General features: G+C 33.3%; 1 protein-coding gene across 1 annotated transcript; it reads right to left on the bottom strand.

Annotated features, from left to right (window-relative positions):
- Positions 1-4,837: 4,837 nt before the first annotated feature.
- LOC131855345 (DAZ-associated protein 2-like) lies at positions 4,838-17,713 on the bottom strand. Its single transcript, XM_059206600.1, has 6 exons — positions 17,601-17,713; positions 8,673-8,765; positions 7,699-7,841; positions 7,184-7,330; positions 6,094-6,215; positions 4,838-5,252 (listed from the first exon to the last, which is right to left on the bottom strand). The coding sequence occupies exons 1-6, from the start codon at positions 17,614-17,616 to the stop codon at positions 5,243-5,245; spliced, it is 531 nt and encodes a 176-aa protein (XP_059062583.1). The 5' UTR covers positions 17,617-17,713; the 3' UTR covers positions 4,838-5,242.
- Positions 17,714-18,311: the final 598 nt, after the last annotated feature.

Below are 18,311 nucleotides of genomic sequence, written 5' to 3'. Positions count from 1 at the left end.
ATTAATTTTTTAACACTTACGGTATTAAACCAACTGTTGTCACCTATCTCGGAGTTTCGGAAGGGTACGGTAACTATCATTGTGACACGAGAATTTTATATAAGACTAGTTGTTCCAGCAAATGTTGTTTTGCCTTAAAACAAAAAAAAAACTAGGGTTGGACTACCCCTAACATTTAGGGGGATGAAAAATAGATGTCGGCCGATTCTCAGACCTACTCAATACGCTCACAAAATTTCATGAGAATCGGTCAAGCCGTTTCGGAGGAGTATGGGAACGAAAACTGTGACACGAGAATTTTATATATACGATTATTATTATTAATTTGAAAGGTAAATATCTTTATTTACCACAAAATTGTTCGTGTTAAACCCCGTTTAACTATATTATTTATTATTCATTTGTGTACTGTAATAAATGATTTGTATTATATTATTTATTAGATGGCAACACTGCACGTGAAAATCTACTATTTTAGTAGTTTTGTTTTATATTGTAAAATTACATCAATATTATTATATTAAAATTTCTTACAACATACTAATATGATTTGAATGTAATTTTGTTTAATATTAAAACTACTAAAATAGTAGTTTTAAACAATTTTATTATTTTATATGGTAGATAATATTTAAAACTACCATTTTACTAAATGTTACATTAGATTTTCTTATAACATACTATTATGATATTAAATAAATTTTGTTTAATATTGAAACTACTAAAACAGTAGTTTTAAACAAATGTTTTATTTAATAAGGTAGATATTTTTTAAACTACCAATTTATTCAATGTTGCCATCACAAAGATTAGAAAAATTCATGGTAGTAATTTAGAAAATAGTGAATTTTGTAATAAATTTCTTTATAATCATATAATTTCGAGAAGATATGGTGTCATATTTGTTTTCAACGCATTAGAAGGAACAATTATAATCAACGAGTCAATAATACGAGATATTTTCCACAAATATAAACATAATATAATCAAATTTGATTGGAAGCATAACGAAATTTGTTTATAAAAACAACTACATACACTCTGTCAATGATGTATACATACATATTGCTATCAACATTTGATAGACTAAAAAAATTTATGAAATAATTTCCACATTTACTAAAATACCCAGACTTATGTCAGTTAGGGGATACGTGATTTTCGTTCTAAAGTCCGTTCAATTAGAGTCTCTTTTACAATGGAGATGTGTTGTAATTTATATTCTTTCGGCTCTGGATTTTAATTGTCTTAATTTTAGTGATACGCGAATTTCGTTCTTAAGTCCGTCCTGTCAAGAGTCTATTTTACAATGGAGATGTGTTGTAATTTATATTCTTTCGGCTCTGGATTTTAATTATGTATGTTAATTTGGGGATACGTGATTTTCGTTCTGAAGTACGTTCAATTAGAGTCTATTTTACAATGGAGATGTGTTGGAATGTATATTCTTTCGGCTCTGGATTTTAATTATGTATGGTAATTTGGGCATACGTGATTTTCGTTCTAAAGTCCGTTGAATTAGAGTCTATTTTACAATGGAGATTTGTTGTAATTTATATTCTTTAGGCTCTGGATTTTAATTATGTATGTTAATTTGAGGATACGTGATTTTCGTTCTGAAGTCAGTTCGGGCCTTTAAATCGTTGCAATTGCGAACCGTAAAAAAATTATCTGTCTGTCTTTTCCTGCCAATCTCTGAAACGACTGACGACGACGAAATTACATAATTAGCCCACGGGCCTTAATAAGCAATTTCTACATATTTATATGGAGGTTGACTAATAGATTTAAACGGTCATGACTACATCCCTAACGCGTAAGTCCGAGATATTACTGTATTAGGATATTCGAGTAAAAACGTACAGTTCCCACAGTTTACAAATAATTAACTAAAAGTTCATCCAAAGTAAATAATAAACCGTTTGGATTAACTTCTATAGTTAATAAACAATTTATTGCCAACAAAATGTAACAAAGTCGAGATTATACCTTTTCAAATGCCAAAACGTCAGTTAAATTTAGACTTAATTCCTGTTTGATTATGATCTTTAATTAAATACATCCAATCCGACATTTGCTGCCTAATATACATACAAACCGCGTAAAAACAAAATCATGCTATCCCACTCGCACACTCGTCTCTCTCGCTCGCACGTCACGCACAAACACACCGCACCTCAATTATATATAACTAAATTATTGCAATGTGCTGTCCATTTATGGAATGAGATTTATAAAAAGTGTTTTATGATCTTTTATGCTCGCTACCTTGCACCTATTGTTCGTAGCGTGATGATATATTGTAATAGTTACTTGCCAGTTCTCAATTGAATCTGTATACTGAACTGGACAAAACAGATGTGTAAACATTCTGCCCATAGACTTAAATCTTGCCCGGGGATTATTGCCCCCCAAATTGATGCCTGGGGCAAAAGGGGCCTAGAGGTCCCAACCTGAACATTTTTAGAGTCGTGGAAAACTCACGGTAAAGAAAAAACTTGACGTTCATAAACGGCTAAAATGTCCTACATGAATACATTATTTTATTTGATTTTAATTGTAGCCTGGGCAAAGGGACCCCGAGGTCCCAACCTGCACAATCTTAGTGTTAAAAACTCACGATAAGGAACTAATATTAATACAAAAACCTTTACGTTCATAAGCGACTAAAATGTCGTACATGATTTTTTATTTAATTACTTTTATGTTATATGGTAACAAAACCTGTTACCGCGGTATATTTAGTAACGGACAGCACAGAGCAAGACTAATCGTATATTTCGATTTATAATACTTTTGCGTCGACACGATCGCCGCTGGCGAGCCGCATCCATTCGCGTCTAGTTCAGTGCTTGTTAAACACAATACCCTACTTGTACAATCGAGTAATTAATATAATAACTATATAACATTATTTGTTTGTTTTACTTTTGTACGAGCCTATTCTTTTGTAATATATACTGCTACTTAGATAGATGAGATTTTTTTGTTTGTCTCTCTATACTAAGTTATTTCTAGTCCCAAACTAAGTTATGCTTGTGTTATGGGTACTAGATAACTGATATAAATACTTATTTCCTTTTGTAAATACATACATATATATATAGCAAACAGCCAGACCGACACAAACAATCATACTCATGAATACAAATGTTCGCGTACGAGGAATCGAACCCGCGACCATCGGAAACAAGGCGATATGTTAACCGCTATACTACGGAGGCCGTCTATAAAATATGTATAAATATTAAATTAAGACTCGAATACACTTACATTTAAAATTTTGTGCGTTAACCATCTCCCTTCTCTTTCATTTATTGAATTAAAGGAACGAATATTACTCTATACGTAATAGAGAGCAAAGTAACATTATTTATATATATTATTTCTTATCGGCATGGCAAACAAGCATACGGCCCGCCTGATGGTGAGCGGTAAGCGTATACATACATGAACAGCACTACGGACATCACGTTATCATGTGACACCCGTGATACCACTCATGCGTTGTCTTTCCAGAGAACTATCTCATCATCATCATCATCATGCCACTTATCTCATAATTTTAATGCCTCAGTTATTTTTATGAGTTCTTCAGTCTGTACGTTCGCAATCATCTTAATAACTACTGAACGGATTTTCATGCGGTTCTCATCCGTTTACAGATTGCTTCCTAGAAAGATATACGTGTACAATTTGTAATTTTTCAGTAAATTAATTTAAATACCCGCGCAAAGCCGGGGCGAGTAGTTGTCTAAATTGGGTAATGTTGAACAAGCACTGCACTAATTCAAGACATCACAGTCAAATATAACGGGCTAAGTTGATATACCGACGGTGCAACTATTATATATATATATATATATCAGATCATAATTACTTTTCATATTTGGTTTTGTTAATATTTTTTTAATAAAATTGGTATTAATTTTTATATAATAATGTTAAAACGTCTGTTCTGTTATAAATTTCATTTAAAGGAGACAAAATACTTCAAATTTTATAACGGTGACGTTATTTTTAAATTTTCGCAATCCGGCTCGAAGGACCACCGGCCATTTTTTATCCGGCGACGCGTAGACAGCGATGTTATATATTACATTCGTAATAATAAACGGGCCTAATTTGAATAAAAAAATACAAATACAAAAATCACTTTTAAAGTTATAATTTTTTAAGTTATGTTCAAATTACTCAATTGTAGAGTAAGACGAAACTATACTCAGTTCATTTTCCGTACAAATCTATAAACGACTTTAAAGTTAAGACATTAAAGTTGATATTTCAATATTTGTATATTTTTTGTTACTATTAGGAGTGCAAATATAAATGTAATTGTACAGAGCTGTTAATTAGACATAAAAATTAATACCAATTTATATAAATTTTGTTTATAAACGCATCAAAGTCAATAGCCAACGATTTTCAACGTAGAAAATATTATTAATATTCTTCAGATCATATTATTTTTAAATATAAATAAATGTAGAGATTTTTTTTAATATTTCCTTTTGATAAGAATGCAAATAGCATATGCTGCTGGTCACTACATTCTCCCTATAATTTTATTTGAAAAGAATTAGACATGAGTTTCTTGTCTTCATCTTGAAATCATTCCGAACTGACGGTATATTTGACATATCATAAGAGTCTGTAATAGACCTACATGAATAGAGATATTTTGATTTGATTTGATTTGAATAACGTGTTCAGACCACGTTTACAGCGACTTCAAGTCGAATTATTATGAATATATCTAAAATTACTTGTCAGATTTTCATCAAGTATATAAGTTACCATAAAAGAAGCACCAACTTTCAAATAAACAATAAATCGGTTCACACAAGTTGTGAGGTTAAAAAATACAATCGAACAGAGAACCTCCCGCTTTTAGAAGTCGGTTGAAATGATTCCTCTAATGACTTAGATGCGATTACCTAAAACTAAATCAATTATAGCCTAGCACTATATTCACAATCACTGAAACATCCCTACAGAACGATTTAATAATTTTGTCCCTTTCTTTCTTAAAATAAGAAAACATCTTGAAAGAGCAGGACAAAAATAGTTAAACAGTTTCAGGTCGATTAGAAGTTTCGTGTGTTGAATATGGCAGTTATTTTAAGGCCAAGATACAGTAGTGTTGTCTCTTTCGAGTCCGTTGTCGGCAGAAAAGGACAGCAAATTCGGCTTACGTCTACAGATTCACTTAGCTACCGTCGGTCGTCCAATGCCCCGGTTTTTAACGCCATCTGTAATTTAAAAATGGTAACATTAATAAACATATTCTAGTTATTCAAACACATTAGTAAAATAAAAATTATTAAAATGCAAAACAAATTTTAATTTAATTTTTTTATTTCGGAATACTCTAAGGCCGCAGCTGGCCTTTACAGCTTCACCGGACGATAGAGGCGAGTGCAGATGGCACACCAAACCAAAGGAAGGATTTATAGAGCGGCTGAAGGTCAACACCCGCCTGACAGATACGACGTTAGTCTGAGGGCACCGCTAGGGATTCGAACCTTGGCTCAGGCTGTCGTAATTCCGATTCCCGTTTGAATTGGGACGGGGGATCGATCCGAGGAAGGATTTTGATAAAGTCCACCTCTAAAGGGATAAATTAACGCAAGCGAAGCTGGGTAAAAGCTAGTATAAAAATATGACTACTAAAACGATCAGTTTCTTTTGCTACAAAAATCTCCGTCGAATTAAGGGTTACAGTATGGAGATCAACCTGACATGGTACATTGCTAAGCATGAGGACATCATTCTACATTAATAATCATTCCCTTCTCCTCAAAACGAGTGTTATATCAGGGCAGTTGACTCATCATGATAAATTCCTCCAGGTGGAACCACATGGAGATCAACCTGACATGGTAGCAATGGGGACATTACTATAGACTGGTACACTTTATTGTGAGTTAACTTCAAGTTAGCTTCCTCATCATGATATCATTCAGGCCGGATTAGACCCTTTATCCCCCTATAAGTAACTAGGCGAAGCATCGTCCTCGAACCTGTCGCCGGCATCGAAGCCGTTCTGGTTCGCACACAGCGCTCAGTGCCCCCGGGCGCGGCGGTACTCACAGCACTTGGTGGGGCTGCAGGGCGGCGAGGTGTGCGGGCGAGGGCGGCACGCCGGGCGGCGCGGGCGGCAGCAGCGTCTGCGCCAGACCCTCGAACCTGCCGCCGGCCTCGAACCCGTTCTGCTGCGCACACAACCAACACTCTCACCACCGTGCCGACTACCCCGGCAGGTATACACTTCAGATTGTCGCGAGTTAAGATTCCTCACACGATACTAATGTATGTATGATACCATTAAAAATATGTCAATTTCCTGCCCATACGTTTAGATCCATAAGGCAAAGGGGCCCTGAGGTCCCAACCTACACATTCTTAGAGATGTGCGTAAAACCCGGTTCTTTAACATAAAAGGAAATTAAGCAGTACTTAACACGAATAGTTTCATGTTAAACTAGATGTACTCGCGACTTCGTCCGCGTGAAAATTAATATTATTTTTTCTAAAATAAAAAGAATTTTTCTAAAATAAACGTAGCTTAAGATACTCCTTTATTTCAGAAATTAGCCGTAACAAACAGACGGACAAAAAAAAATGTTATTTTGGTGTATGTACCGTATTTATATTCATATGCGAGTAGTAAAAAACGGTTATTTCAAATAGACACTCCAATTTTATATATATGTGTAGATAAAGGTATTTGTCACTAGACGTCTCGACTAGGTTGCACTAGCCGTGGTCACGAGCTGACTGGAGTATCAGCGACGTCAATGTACACAGGTTCAAGTAGTTTTTTTAACTACCGTCACTAGATTGTCCAACGAAGCGAGCACACCGTGTGTCCTGTAATAGGCTTTCTTACATAAAAATTGTTTAATATAAGATTTGAATTGCCTCTCTGTCAGATTTAATGCAGATTCTGGCAGTTTATTATAAAATCTTATGCAATTACCATATAATGAATTACTGATTTTGTGCAGACGGCATTTAGGTAAAATAAGCTTATTTATATTGCGTAAGTTTCTACTTGTACAGTCTTTGAGTTTTTTAAAACTCTCTAAGTTCTTCCGTGTATACATGATATTTTCATAAATGTATTGTGAAGTCCTTATAAAGTATTTGCTATATATATAATTGTAAAATTTATACTAACTGGTATCATGATTGTAGGGCGTAGTGGTTGAATCGAGGGCTGGACGGCGGCCGCTGTCGGGTAGTACGGATAGTATTGCACCGGGTACCCTATGTAGCCCGGATATCCGGCCGCTGCGGCGTACATCGCCGCTGCTGGACTATACATCTGTTGAGCATATGGGACACGGTTACCTAGATACATCAATATAATAATTGCAATTAAATATGCCTAGTAAGTCAAACTCAATATCTTTATATATAAAAATGTGTTGTCCGCGATGGAGTCCTAAACTACTGAACTTGTGTATTGTTGTGATAATGGTGGTAAAGATAGTGGTAGTAGCAGTAGAGGTAGTTATGGAGATGGTAGTGATGTGATAGTGGTGGTAGTAGCAGTAGAGGTAGTTATGGAGATGGTAGTGATGTGATAGTGGTGGTAGTAGATGTAGTGTTGGTGATAGTTGTGGTGTTGATAGAGATTATGATAGTGGTGGCGGTGTTAATTGTAGAGTTGGTGTTGGAAGTGGTAATTACCGGCAGCTGCTGTCCGAGCGCGGGGAGCGCCTGGTGGTGCTGCAGCTGGTCGTATGGCGGCGGGGCATACACGCCACCCGCGCCCGCCCCCGCACCTCCAAACGTCACCCCGTAGGGGGAGCCGCCCGCCACCGCGCCGTGCACTACACACACATTATATATACAGGGTGAGTCACAACGGGTATCCTCCCTCTCCGATCGATCCCCCGTCCAATACAAACGGGGATCGAAATTGCGACGGCCTGAGGTGAGGTTCGTAACCCTAGCGGTGCCCTCAGACTAAAGTCGTATCCGTCAGGCGGGAGTTGGCCTACAGCCGCTCCATAGTCCTTCCTTTGGTTTGGAGTGCCATCGGCACTCGCCGCCCTATCGTCCGGTGAAGTAAAGGCCAGTGTAAAGGCCAGCTGCGGCCAACAGTATTAGAGAAGTCCGAAAAAATAGGCCCCGGCATCGCACGGGACCAATATTTGAGGTTCTTCTTTTTGTGGACATTATTCAGAGCATACTACATGCTCATTCTGAAATTGCGCTGTGATTGTATGCGGTGATAAAAACAATTTGATAAAAGGAGTCGTTTCAGTTACTATTTATTATTATTATTATTATAACTGGAGATAACCTCGAACAAACAAACATACAAACTTTACCTCTTTAATTTGTATAGATACACGTGTATCTTAATGTTTAGTTGGTCAAATATATACAAATATGTTGAGGTAACAGTTGAAAAAAATCTAAATATATTTATTCATGTAGGTTTATTACAGACTCTTAAGATATCAAATATACCGTCAGTTCGGAATGATTTCGAGATGAGAACTGACGAGAAACTCAGCTCGTATTCTTTTCAAATAAATGTTGTACATGTTTACAATAATACAGATTCATTTTTAAATTAAAATTTGTGAGAACACAGTGGCCACTAACATATGCTATTGTGAAAGCAAATAGTTTAATCAGTGTTCTTAACTAACCTCCATACTGCGGCGCTGCCTGATGGGGCGGTGCCGGCAGGAAGGGTCCCTGGGGCGGCTGCGGCTGAGGGTACGCGCCGAGGGGGGGAGTCACTGCAACAACTACCTACGTCACCAACTGACCACACGCTAGCATACAACTCTACCCGGGGTCGCTGTCTATGATATGGCACGGCTATTTGTCTATGGTCCATCCTTACATTACGTTTTTTTTATTTGCATAAAAAATACGTGTTCGATTTTTAAAGGGCAATTTATATTAACACTAGTTGCAATTCCAAGCTTCTCCCGCATCAATTATTTCTACATATATTTACATAGTATAAAATGAAGTTATTTTCGCTGTCTGTTCCCTTGTATCTTTTAAAGTACGCAACGGATTTTAATACAGTTTCCAACAATAAATACCGTGGACAAATTTTTATATATATTATATACATCATATGGTACAGAAAACACGAGAAATTAAATTAGTAATGACATATTGCTCCCGTGCGAAGCCGGGGCCGGTGGCTAGTATACATACAGTAAAAAATAACTCATTCTTTACATAGGAAGATGTTATTATAATATCAAGATTAGTATATCTTGATAATATAATAACATCTTCCTCATCTTGATATACAACAGCCCCACCTGTAGTGGTCTGTAATTATGTTTAATCTATATTAGTCTATGTTGTCTGTCTTTCTATATGTAATAAAAAAAATTACTTCCATCGGTAACTTCCAACGGTTTTTTTAAAGATATATGAGAAAAACAAATAACAATTTTTCTCATATATCTTTATATATAACACATAGTATCTTTGAAGACTTCACAAACATAAGAGAACACAATACAATAATTAATTGTATGTTTTGTTATTTTTGATAACTGTACCAACGTAAGACAAAAAAACTATACCTAATTTTTGTATGTTAGTTTTGTGTGCGATAATCTCAGAAACGGCTAACTGATTTGAGTGCGGCTCTCGCTAATGTATGGAATAATTTTGTATGTTTTATTATTTTGTGAGCGATAATCTCAGAAACGTCTGAATCGATTTGAATTCCACTTTCGCTAATGGAATAACAAACCTACTGGTATGGTAAGAAAATCACGTTATCATGCGACACCTGAGATACAGCTCGACGCTTTGCCATTCTTAGCTCTTTTTTTAGTATTTTTAACTGCCTTATCTCAGCTTACAACCAATTAGCGTTGCCATTCTAGTTTTGAGTAGTCATGCTCACTAAAATGTCCAGACTTGTGGCGGCGTGGTGGGCCGGGTCATTGGGCTCCCTAAAATATGGTCGAGCGCTGTGATGGCTGGCTCATCCGTCATACTCGTGAACGGGTGCTGCTTGTAGGGACTGGTCTGCTCTAATCACTATGACTGATTTCCTCTTATTAATTGTTTAACCAGTCGGTTATATATTCAATATTTTTTCTATTTGAGTATTTAATTGAATTAGTGCTAATTGGTGGTTTGTATTCACACACTTAAACTTAAAAATGTAAAGTAATAATAAATTTATTTAAAAGAGCAACACGCAAGTTTCTTGCTCGTTCTTCTTGTGATGAGACAGCTTTCCGAACGAGCGGTAGATTAAAAAAATGTAATGACTATTCAAAAGTGCTTCAATGTAAGTTTATTTGAATAAATGATTTTCTATTCTATTCTATTCTGTCATACCTCTTTCCTGCATTTTTAATTGCCTTATATGACCAAAGTTCACGAAGCAAGCTACTCGGTTGCAGAAATAGGTGAGACCGAGGTCCACTTTCTAGAGTCTATCTTATTCCAGACGGACATACATATATATTATGTATACATATCAACCCGGGAGAAGTCGGGATCCATCAATAGTAAATCCGTAATACAAGGATGACCATTCTTTATCTTACTTTTTAGGATATTTCCATAAAAATATTAAACAAATTTTCAATTCAGAATTATTGTTTCGACGAGTTACTTTTAGGAACGACCGAGTTTAATTATAAATGTAAAAAAAAGACTGAAAAAAAATTTATAGTTAATTTTACAAAATCGATTTTTTTTTATTATAAAACTCTGTCATTTCTAATCAACGTGAAATCATTACAAACATCGTCGAAACGTCCCAAATAGCATATATTCAGTACAAGCTTACATTCTATATAAGCTTGTATAAGCTCTAACATTCTATAAGCTCTCTAAATTTCGTAATATATTTATTAGATATATCTGAAATGATTTTAAAACGATTCTATAATATATATTTATACAGTATACGCTGTTTGGGAATTGAACTGCCATGTCAACGCCAGCGAAACCCGACGGGCGAGCTTGTCCCCAACCGAAGCCCGAACATTCACGCTTGACGCAGCGGTGCGACCGCGCTACATGATGTCACCATTGTTTACCATTTTTGCAGGACAAATTCTAGTGTCATTTAAAAAAATATATAATCGTTAAAAAAAAAAGTAGAACTTTCATGACTTTAGAAAAAAAAAACAATGGCGACATAATTGACGGCCGATACGCGGACGAAATAAGAATCGATTAGTACGAAAGGTAGCATTTAAATAAAGTTGTCAACTGACCTGCAATTGCGCGGTTTAATAATTTTTTTTTTATAAATAACCTAAAAAAAAATATACACTGCTTGTTCTTTAAGCAGATATTGCGACTGCTTAAAACAGAGCAATACGTTTAACTTATACGTTATTTCAGGTCAATGTCGAGCTTTATACATTCAGATCTCGTCCGCGTTGTGTATCACTGACGCCAGTGTTAACGAGAAGCGATGCCCATACAACGCGTTGCGTGTAGCCACCAACATGAGTTTTCCGGAAAAAAAACCAGAATTTTTTTAAAAATCCACTAAAATGAGTTTTCCGGAAAAATACCAGAAAAAAATTGAAAAATAACGGTTTTATTTTTGGAACAACTCGAAAATCAAGTAACATTTTTGGATAAACTCATCAAGTGACTGTCCACCGATTCATATGAAAGGAAACTATAATTATTCCTTTTACTTTATAAATCGTTGGTTAACAATTATTTGGTAGGTTATATTTCAGATTCAACACACTGAGTGTTGAATGCCTACCAAACATTATTTACAATGCATTCCTCAACGAATGATCACACCGCCTTTCGACGACTGTATGAAAAAACACTTTTTCCACACACTCGACGGTATTTAGTAAACATGTGCAGTGGTAATGAAGGCAGTGTGACCATTTCACTTCTTAAATCTTAAACAAAACAATCACACGATAAAAGGACCTTTAAAAAAGACATTAATATTATTTATAGTTTTAACTGTGAACTTAAAACGAACGCTTTTTTTCAAGCTTTAAAAATAAGTTATATTTTTAACTAAACTGTTCCAACAGTTTTATTTAACATTAAAATTAAGCTCAGCTTTAGCGAGTCCCGATTATTTAAATTTTAATGTAAGTCAACAGTAAACAGTAAATATATGGGTTTTTTGATAGTTATATACGGGAATCGACGTAGAACCGACTATAAGTTCACAGTCATTGTAAACGCGACCGTCTGGACTAGACGGCCGGCGGCGTGGATACACATTGTGAACATTCCTCGATAATAAAAAACATTATTCATAAATACACTATTCAAGTAACTAACTATTCAACAATTGTACCAAGATTTCCTGGCGTTAATACATTATCGTTGTTAAAATACATTTTCATATTATTTTGCTGTTCAAATCTAAAAAGCGTAAATGCAAAAAAAGCAGTGGAAAAAAGTAAAAAGTAAAACGAAAAATTCAAAAATTATGATATGAGTGCGCTGAAGGACACAGAAACATGCAATCATGAGACGACACAAAAAAAATCTATTACACAACTTAACGTAACTAACGGCCATGCGTCCTAAATATTAACGTAACTAAAACTAGTGATATTGTTATAAAAAAAACAGCATTCGAGGCATAATTATGCCGAACGTGCGGTGCCTACAAAATAAACGAATCAGCTGCTAAAAACAGCAAAATGTCATATGAAAAACAATTGTTATTTTCGTTAAAAATCCTGGTAAGTTACCACATTAATTATACTTATTCAGCTATATAAAAAGTATCCATACGTACAGTCAAAATTATTGTATGATATACTTTTTATTGGCCGACACAAATATATATATATATATATATATATATATATATGTATTATAGACCATTATTGAAAAAGCTTATTGCGTTTGCGACAAGCAAAATTATACAGATTTGTTGTTTTTTTTCTATCAATTAAAAAAAAAACAACAAATCAATATAACTGTAAAGTTTAGATTCGAGATCATGTGTTTATTTTTAAGAAAAAATAAATAATTAGTAGGTAAGATAACCTAATAACAGGATCCCTGTAAAAAATTCAATATATACCGCCACAGATAGAAAACTAAATATAATTAAAAAAAAAATAGCCGTGACCCTAGAAAAAAGTGGGGAGAAATAACGAAACGTGTTTAATTTCGAAGAATAAACGTTAGAACCCCGCAACTGACATACTTCCCTGTCCTTCATGTAAAGCTTATTTGCATGCATTATTGTCTGTGGCAGATCGGCTGCGATAGACAATAGAACGGTTCAAGATCATCACCTCATTAGTTATAGATATATTTATAAAAAAAAAAGTTGTCAATGGTGATAGTCTATGGCCGTTACCTTAATCTAGTCACACACGCACTAACAATGTGTCATTCCTGTTAATTTAGGACTCAATCCACAATATATTTATTCACCACCCTTTTAATTTTATCAAAAAAAAAACATCCACGTCAGAATAATGTTACAAATATATTATTAACTTAAATAATCAGTAAGTACTCGTAAAAGATTTATTACTTAGTTAAATAAATTTTTTTTCGTTGGCAGTGTCAAATATAAGTACAGAAAAAAAAAAGAAAAAGACTTCTGAAATATTAATAATATACTAGTAACATTATTTTTATACATTCTGACAACCATGTCTATATGTTACGCATAATACATTAAAATAAAGTAATATACAAATATTTTCGAAAAATCATAGAATAATATTCTGTCACGAGGCTAGAATAAATTAAGAGAGTGGTATATAAGTTTGAATATAACTATATAATAGTTTTATTCACCCTTAAAATTAGTTTAATCTTATATATATATAAGTGTAATATAACAAACAATTACAAATGGCACGACAGTCAAAATATCAAATAATCTAGTGCCAATTTACCGTCACCTCAACTTAGGATACATCCACAAAAAATATAACAATATTATTGTAATAGAATAATATTTTTTGTAGAATAAAAAAACGAATCTGTAATTATTTTATATAAAAATAACATCCTTTACAGTTTCGTTTTCATGATTATGTTAGTATCAAACACACATTCTTACAAACGAATGGCATAACTTTTTTTTTTGTTTATGTAACAACAATATTTATCGTGTAACAACAAAAAGTGATGCCTGGAATTCCAGCACAAAATAGGGTATAAATATTTCTGTGCCGATTGAAACCTTAAAGAATTTCTTCAAGACTCCAAGACATTAAAAAAAGAAATTGTGCTATTGAATTCACAATGTATTATAACAATTAATATAATTTTAATATAGCATAATTTCTTTCTGTTTAATAGTAAAACTAAAGAGCTTATACTATGTAAGAAAAACAAAAATAAAACAATCATAAGACAGCCCTGTTATGTCATAACAGGGAATCTTAAGGACTTGGAAGCAAATCGTTTAGCACATTTTAAAATTTACATTATAATTTTTAATTTATCCCATTCAATAAATAATAAATTTGCCACAAAGTCCAAAAAAAAGTGCAATAAATACTAGCATTAAAACAATAGCGACATTGAATCATAGACATTAAAAAATCAACCGGCATGTCGCTATTATTACTTAAAACTATGTGTTATAAAAATAACAGAAAAAAAATAAGCTGTGAACTAAATATTTATGGTAAAGAAAAAAAAATAACTGTAGCATAAAGACACCAAATCATAATTATTAAAAAGTCCTGTTCATTTCTCTATTCAGTTCTTAATTAAGTATGAAAACAGCTTTCTTGTTTATCGTTATAATTAAATAAACAGTACTTTAGTCTTTGACAACTTATTTTTTTAAAGTGTTAACTAAGAAATCCATGGAGCGTATATGTTTATTAAAATTTGTAACAGTCTGAAGGGACACAATTATAAATACTATACAAATATCTTCAAGCAGAAAACATCTACTGTACAGCTCACAATTTAGCTTGATATCAATAACTGTCCTATCAGAAAGTGTTCATAACATTGTACTTTACAATTAATTTTTTTAATAATAGTTTATACATTTTTGAAACATATACACTCCTGGAATTTGTGAAGAAACGAAATGGTGACATGATTGCTTTAAGACATAACATATTCTGTTATTTTTAAATTAAATTTAGACACTTGATGATGTCATCCTTCTGATGATGAAATTTGAATTATCTTCGAAAACTGGGAATTATTCGTATTATTATAAAATATATTTCATATAGAAATTAATCGAATTTAGCATTAACATATAGAGATTAAAAAAAAACTTTTTAAATATTTCACCCATATTAGTAGCTATAGAGTAAAGTAGGCTGGTTGTAGCCCACTCATGCATAAACGAAATATCTCCTTTGGAAAGTGTACACTCTATCCTGCGGAGATAAAAACCATCGCTCCTAAGAATATATTTCTATTCTTGTCCCTGACGGGTCTAGGTAACGAACTTTGATAAGGGCGAGCACAATAGATCTATGTAGGTCTCAGTGCTACAGGTTCAAGCCCCTGACAATAGCCCAGACAAAAAAAAACCAACAAAGAGTAGGCTGGAATGTCTCAACAATGGTGCTGACTAATTCTTACTAATATTATAGATGCAAGAGTAACTCTGTCTGTCTTGCTAAATCTACTGAACCAATTTAAATGAAATTTGGTACACAGATAGTCTACATTTCATCCAAGACTTTTTTATAAAAATCTAGTCCATATTCAAATTCAAAGATTCAAAGTAATTGACACAAAATTATAGGAACATAAATTTTTAATTTAAAGTTTAAAATATAAAAAAAATATTAGTTATCATGCACATCAGTCTCTGAGTCAGACACAAAGGCCTCCTCCAGCGTTTTCCATGTGTTCCTATCATTTGCCAGTCGGAGCCACAGTGGGCCGGCAATCTTTCTATGGTCATAAGACCATCTCTTGTACACCTAGTTAAGCAATCATGTCACCAGACTATAGTTACAAGGAACCAATAAACACATACGTATGTTCACACTCCGTTACGCACATATCATATTCTCTCTTTACTATGTTTCCAAAAAGAAAAAAATAAAAGAAAAATTCTATATGATATCATTACATGATAGTGTTTAGTCGACAGCGGGGCGACGGCGGCGCGGGCGCGGCTCCTGTGGAGGGGGCGCGGCGGCTGGGAGGGGGGCGGGGGTTGGGTAATTACATTATCATCAGGTACCAATCAGGTCTCACCAGACCACATGGGTCTAGACCGTTTACCATTCAAAAATTTTATCTCCGAAATTCAGTTTATGGTTTGAGTCTATTTTTTTTTATAAACAGAATTTCTTGTCTATGGTTTAATTGTAAGCATAGTGACGCGTGTAACAACATTGAGGCTGCAAATGACGTATTGAATGTGAGAATATTGTCGTCACAAGTTATATTGTTTGACTGTATTTGCATAAATTATCATACAAAAAAGTTGTATGTAAATGTTAAATGTATGATGTTTAATATTGTTTATGACACAATCAATTATAGTATAGATACACTTAGAAAATCTATCACAATAGGAATCCATAGGGTATCTAAATTTGAGATCACAGATGCTTTAAAAAATTTACGAGTATAGTCATGATTAATCCATGGATTTGTGGTTTAGCACCTACTTACTTCCTATGGTCACAGGTTCAGTTCTTACAAACATTTGTAACAATGATACTTGTGGATCATCATTATTGATCTGGGTGTTTTCTATGTATATTATATACATACAATGTATTTAAGTATTACCATCTGCTGTAAGTTTTCTACAGTACAATCTGCTTAATTTAGGAGTAAATGGCAGTACATAGATAATTATTTTAGTTTTATAGTAGTAACAAAAAAAGAATACAAGTTCCTTTTGGTAACTAACACTAAAAAAATTATCTATGACTGGACAAATCAATTTTATGGGCAGAAAAAAAACAACACTGTGGACGTTGCCTATTATATAATACTATAATGTTATTGTACATTATTTTCATACAATTTTACGTACATTGCAGTAACCTATCCAATTACCAAAGATTTATGTTTATACTCGTAGGTACATGAATATTTCCAATACGCATATGCAGTGACCTACTTTAAAATATACGTGTAGTAGTAAGTATTTAGTTATAAATTTAACTGAGTTATTGCATGATTATCATATATCCGAGCTGTTCTAATAAGTAGACAAGTAAATCCACTAAAAATGAACGTAACGCCTAAACAATGCAATACTATAAAATAATTTATATATTTATTATAATTACAAGTATTTAATGACTGAAATACACGTATATTGTAATATTAATGTATATTTATTAAAATAAAACCCTCAAATTGGAATAATAAAAAAAACTGGGCGGATTTTTTGTGCAGAATTTACGCTACAATTCAGACGGTCAACCATCTTGGAATTTTCGCCCGATATTGATTTCCCAGATCTAACAACAAAATAATGCATATGAATTAATTTAAACACGCATTACTCTGTTCTACTCAATATATGTTAAGATAAAGGAACCTACAAGCATCGAAATATCAAGTAAAAACAGCCAAATCAAGGTCCTCAATGACGTTACACATGTCAATATTTTCTTGTAAAAGAACAAAGAAAATAATAATAATAAGCGCATAAATACCTTTTTTATCTGCCATTTTATATAACTACAATTATTTAGTATAAAAAATATTTGCACTAAATGTGTGGTTGCAAATAATTTTCACAGAAACAGTGTATGGTATAAAAGAATTACAACGCAGTCGCAGTAAGAACGAACGCTTCACAACTAAACGATTTAGTGTTGCCAGCCTGCATGCGCAGTCTGCGCATTTCATTTTAATAACATATACAATCAATTACCAAAATTAAAATTTATATATGTAAGTGCAGAAGAAATATTTATGACTTTTAAAACAAACCATAAAATTTTATACCCTAAATCTAAAACATAATACCGCAACCTTTGTAATTGGAAAAATACTGTAAACATTGTTCTTTCTAGAATTTCACTGTAGATTGATTAATGATTCACACATTTCCCTTTCATAGATTCTTACTTGATCTTGACTTCACTTAGCTAAAGTATTTCTCTGATGGGATTTACGAATACTATTTTAAATTTATTGTAAAGTTATGTTATTTATATTTTTAAAAAGATATTTAACAATCCTAAACATTTGATTAAAATGTCTTGTGGTTTATATTATTTCTATTTCCTTCGTTATATTCATAATATAAATACTAGAATTACATTCTTATCGTAAAAATTGCACTTATTTACATACATTACCAAAAAATTATGGTAATAAAATAATATTTACTGGCATCACCGGTTGTACCACAGATTTAA

Source organism: Achroia grisella, unplaced genomic scaffold, assembly GCF_030625045.1.
Source record: "Achroia grisella isolate CSIRO2021 unplaced genomic scaffold, CSIRO_AGI_Agris_v1 utg1360, whole genome shotgun sequence".
In the NCBI taxonomy this organism is placed as follows: Eukaryota; Metazoa; Arthropoda; class Insecta; order Lepidoptera; family Pyralidae; genus Achroia; species Achroia grisella.
The sequence above is the reverse complement of the archived record's forward strand: the minus strand, read 5'-3'. Positions and strand labels throughout refer to the sequence as shown.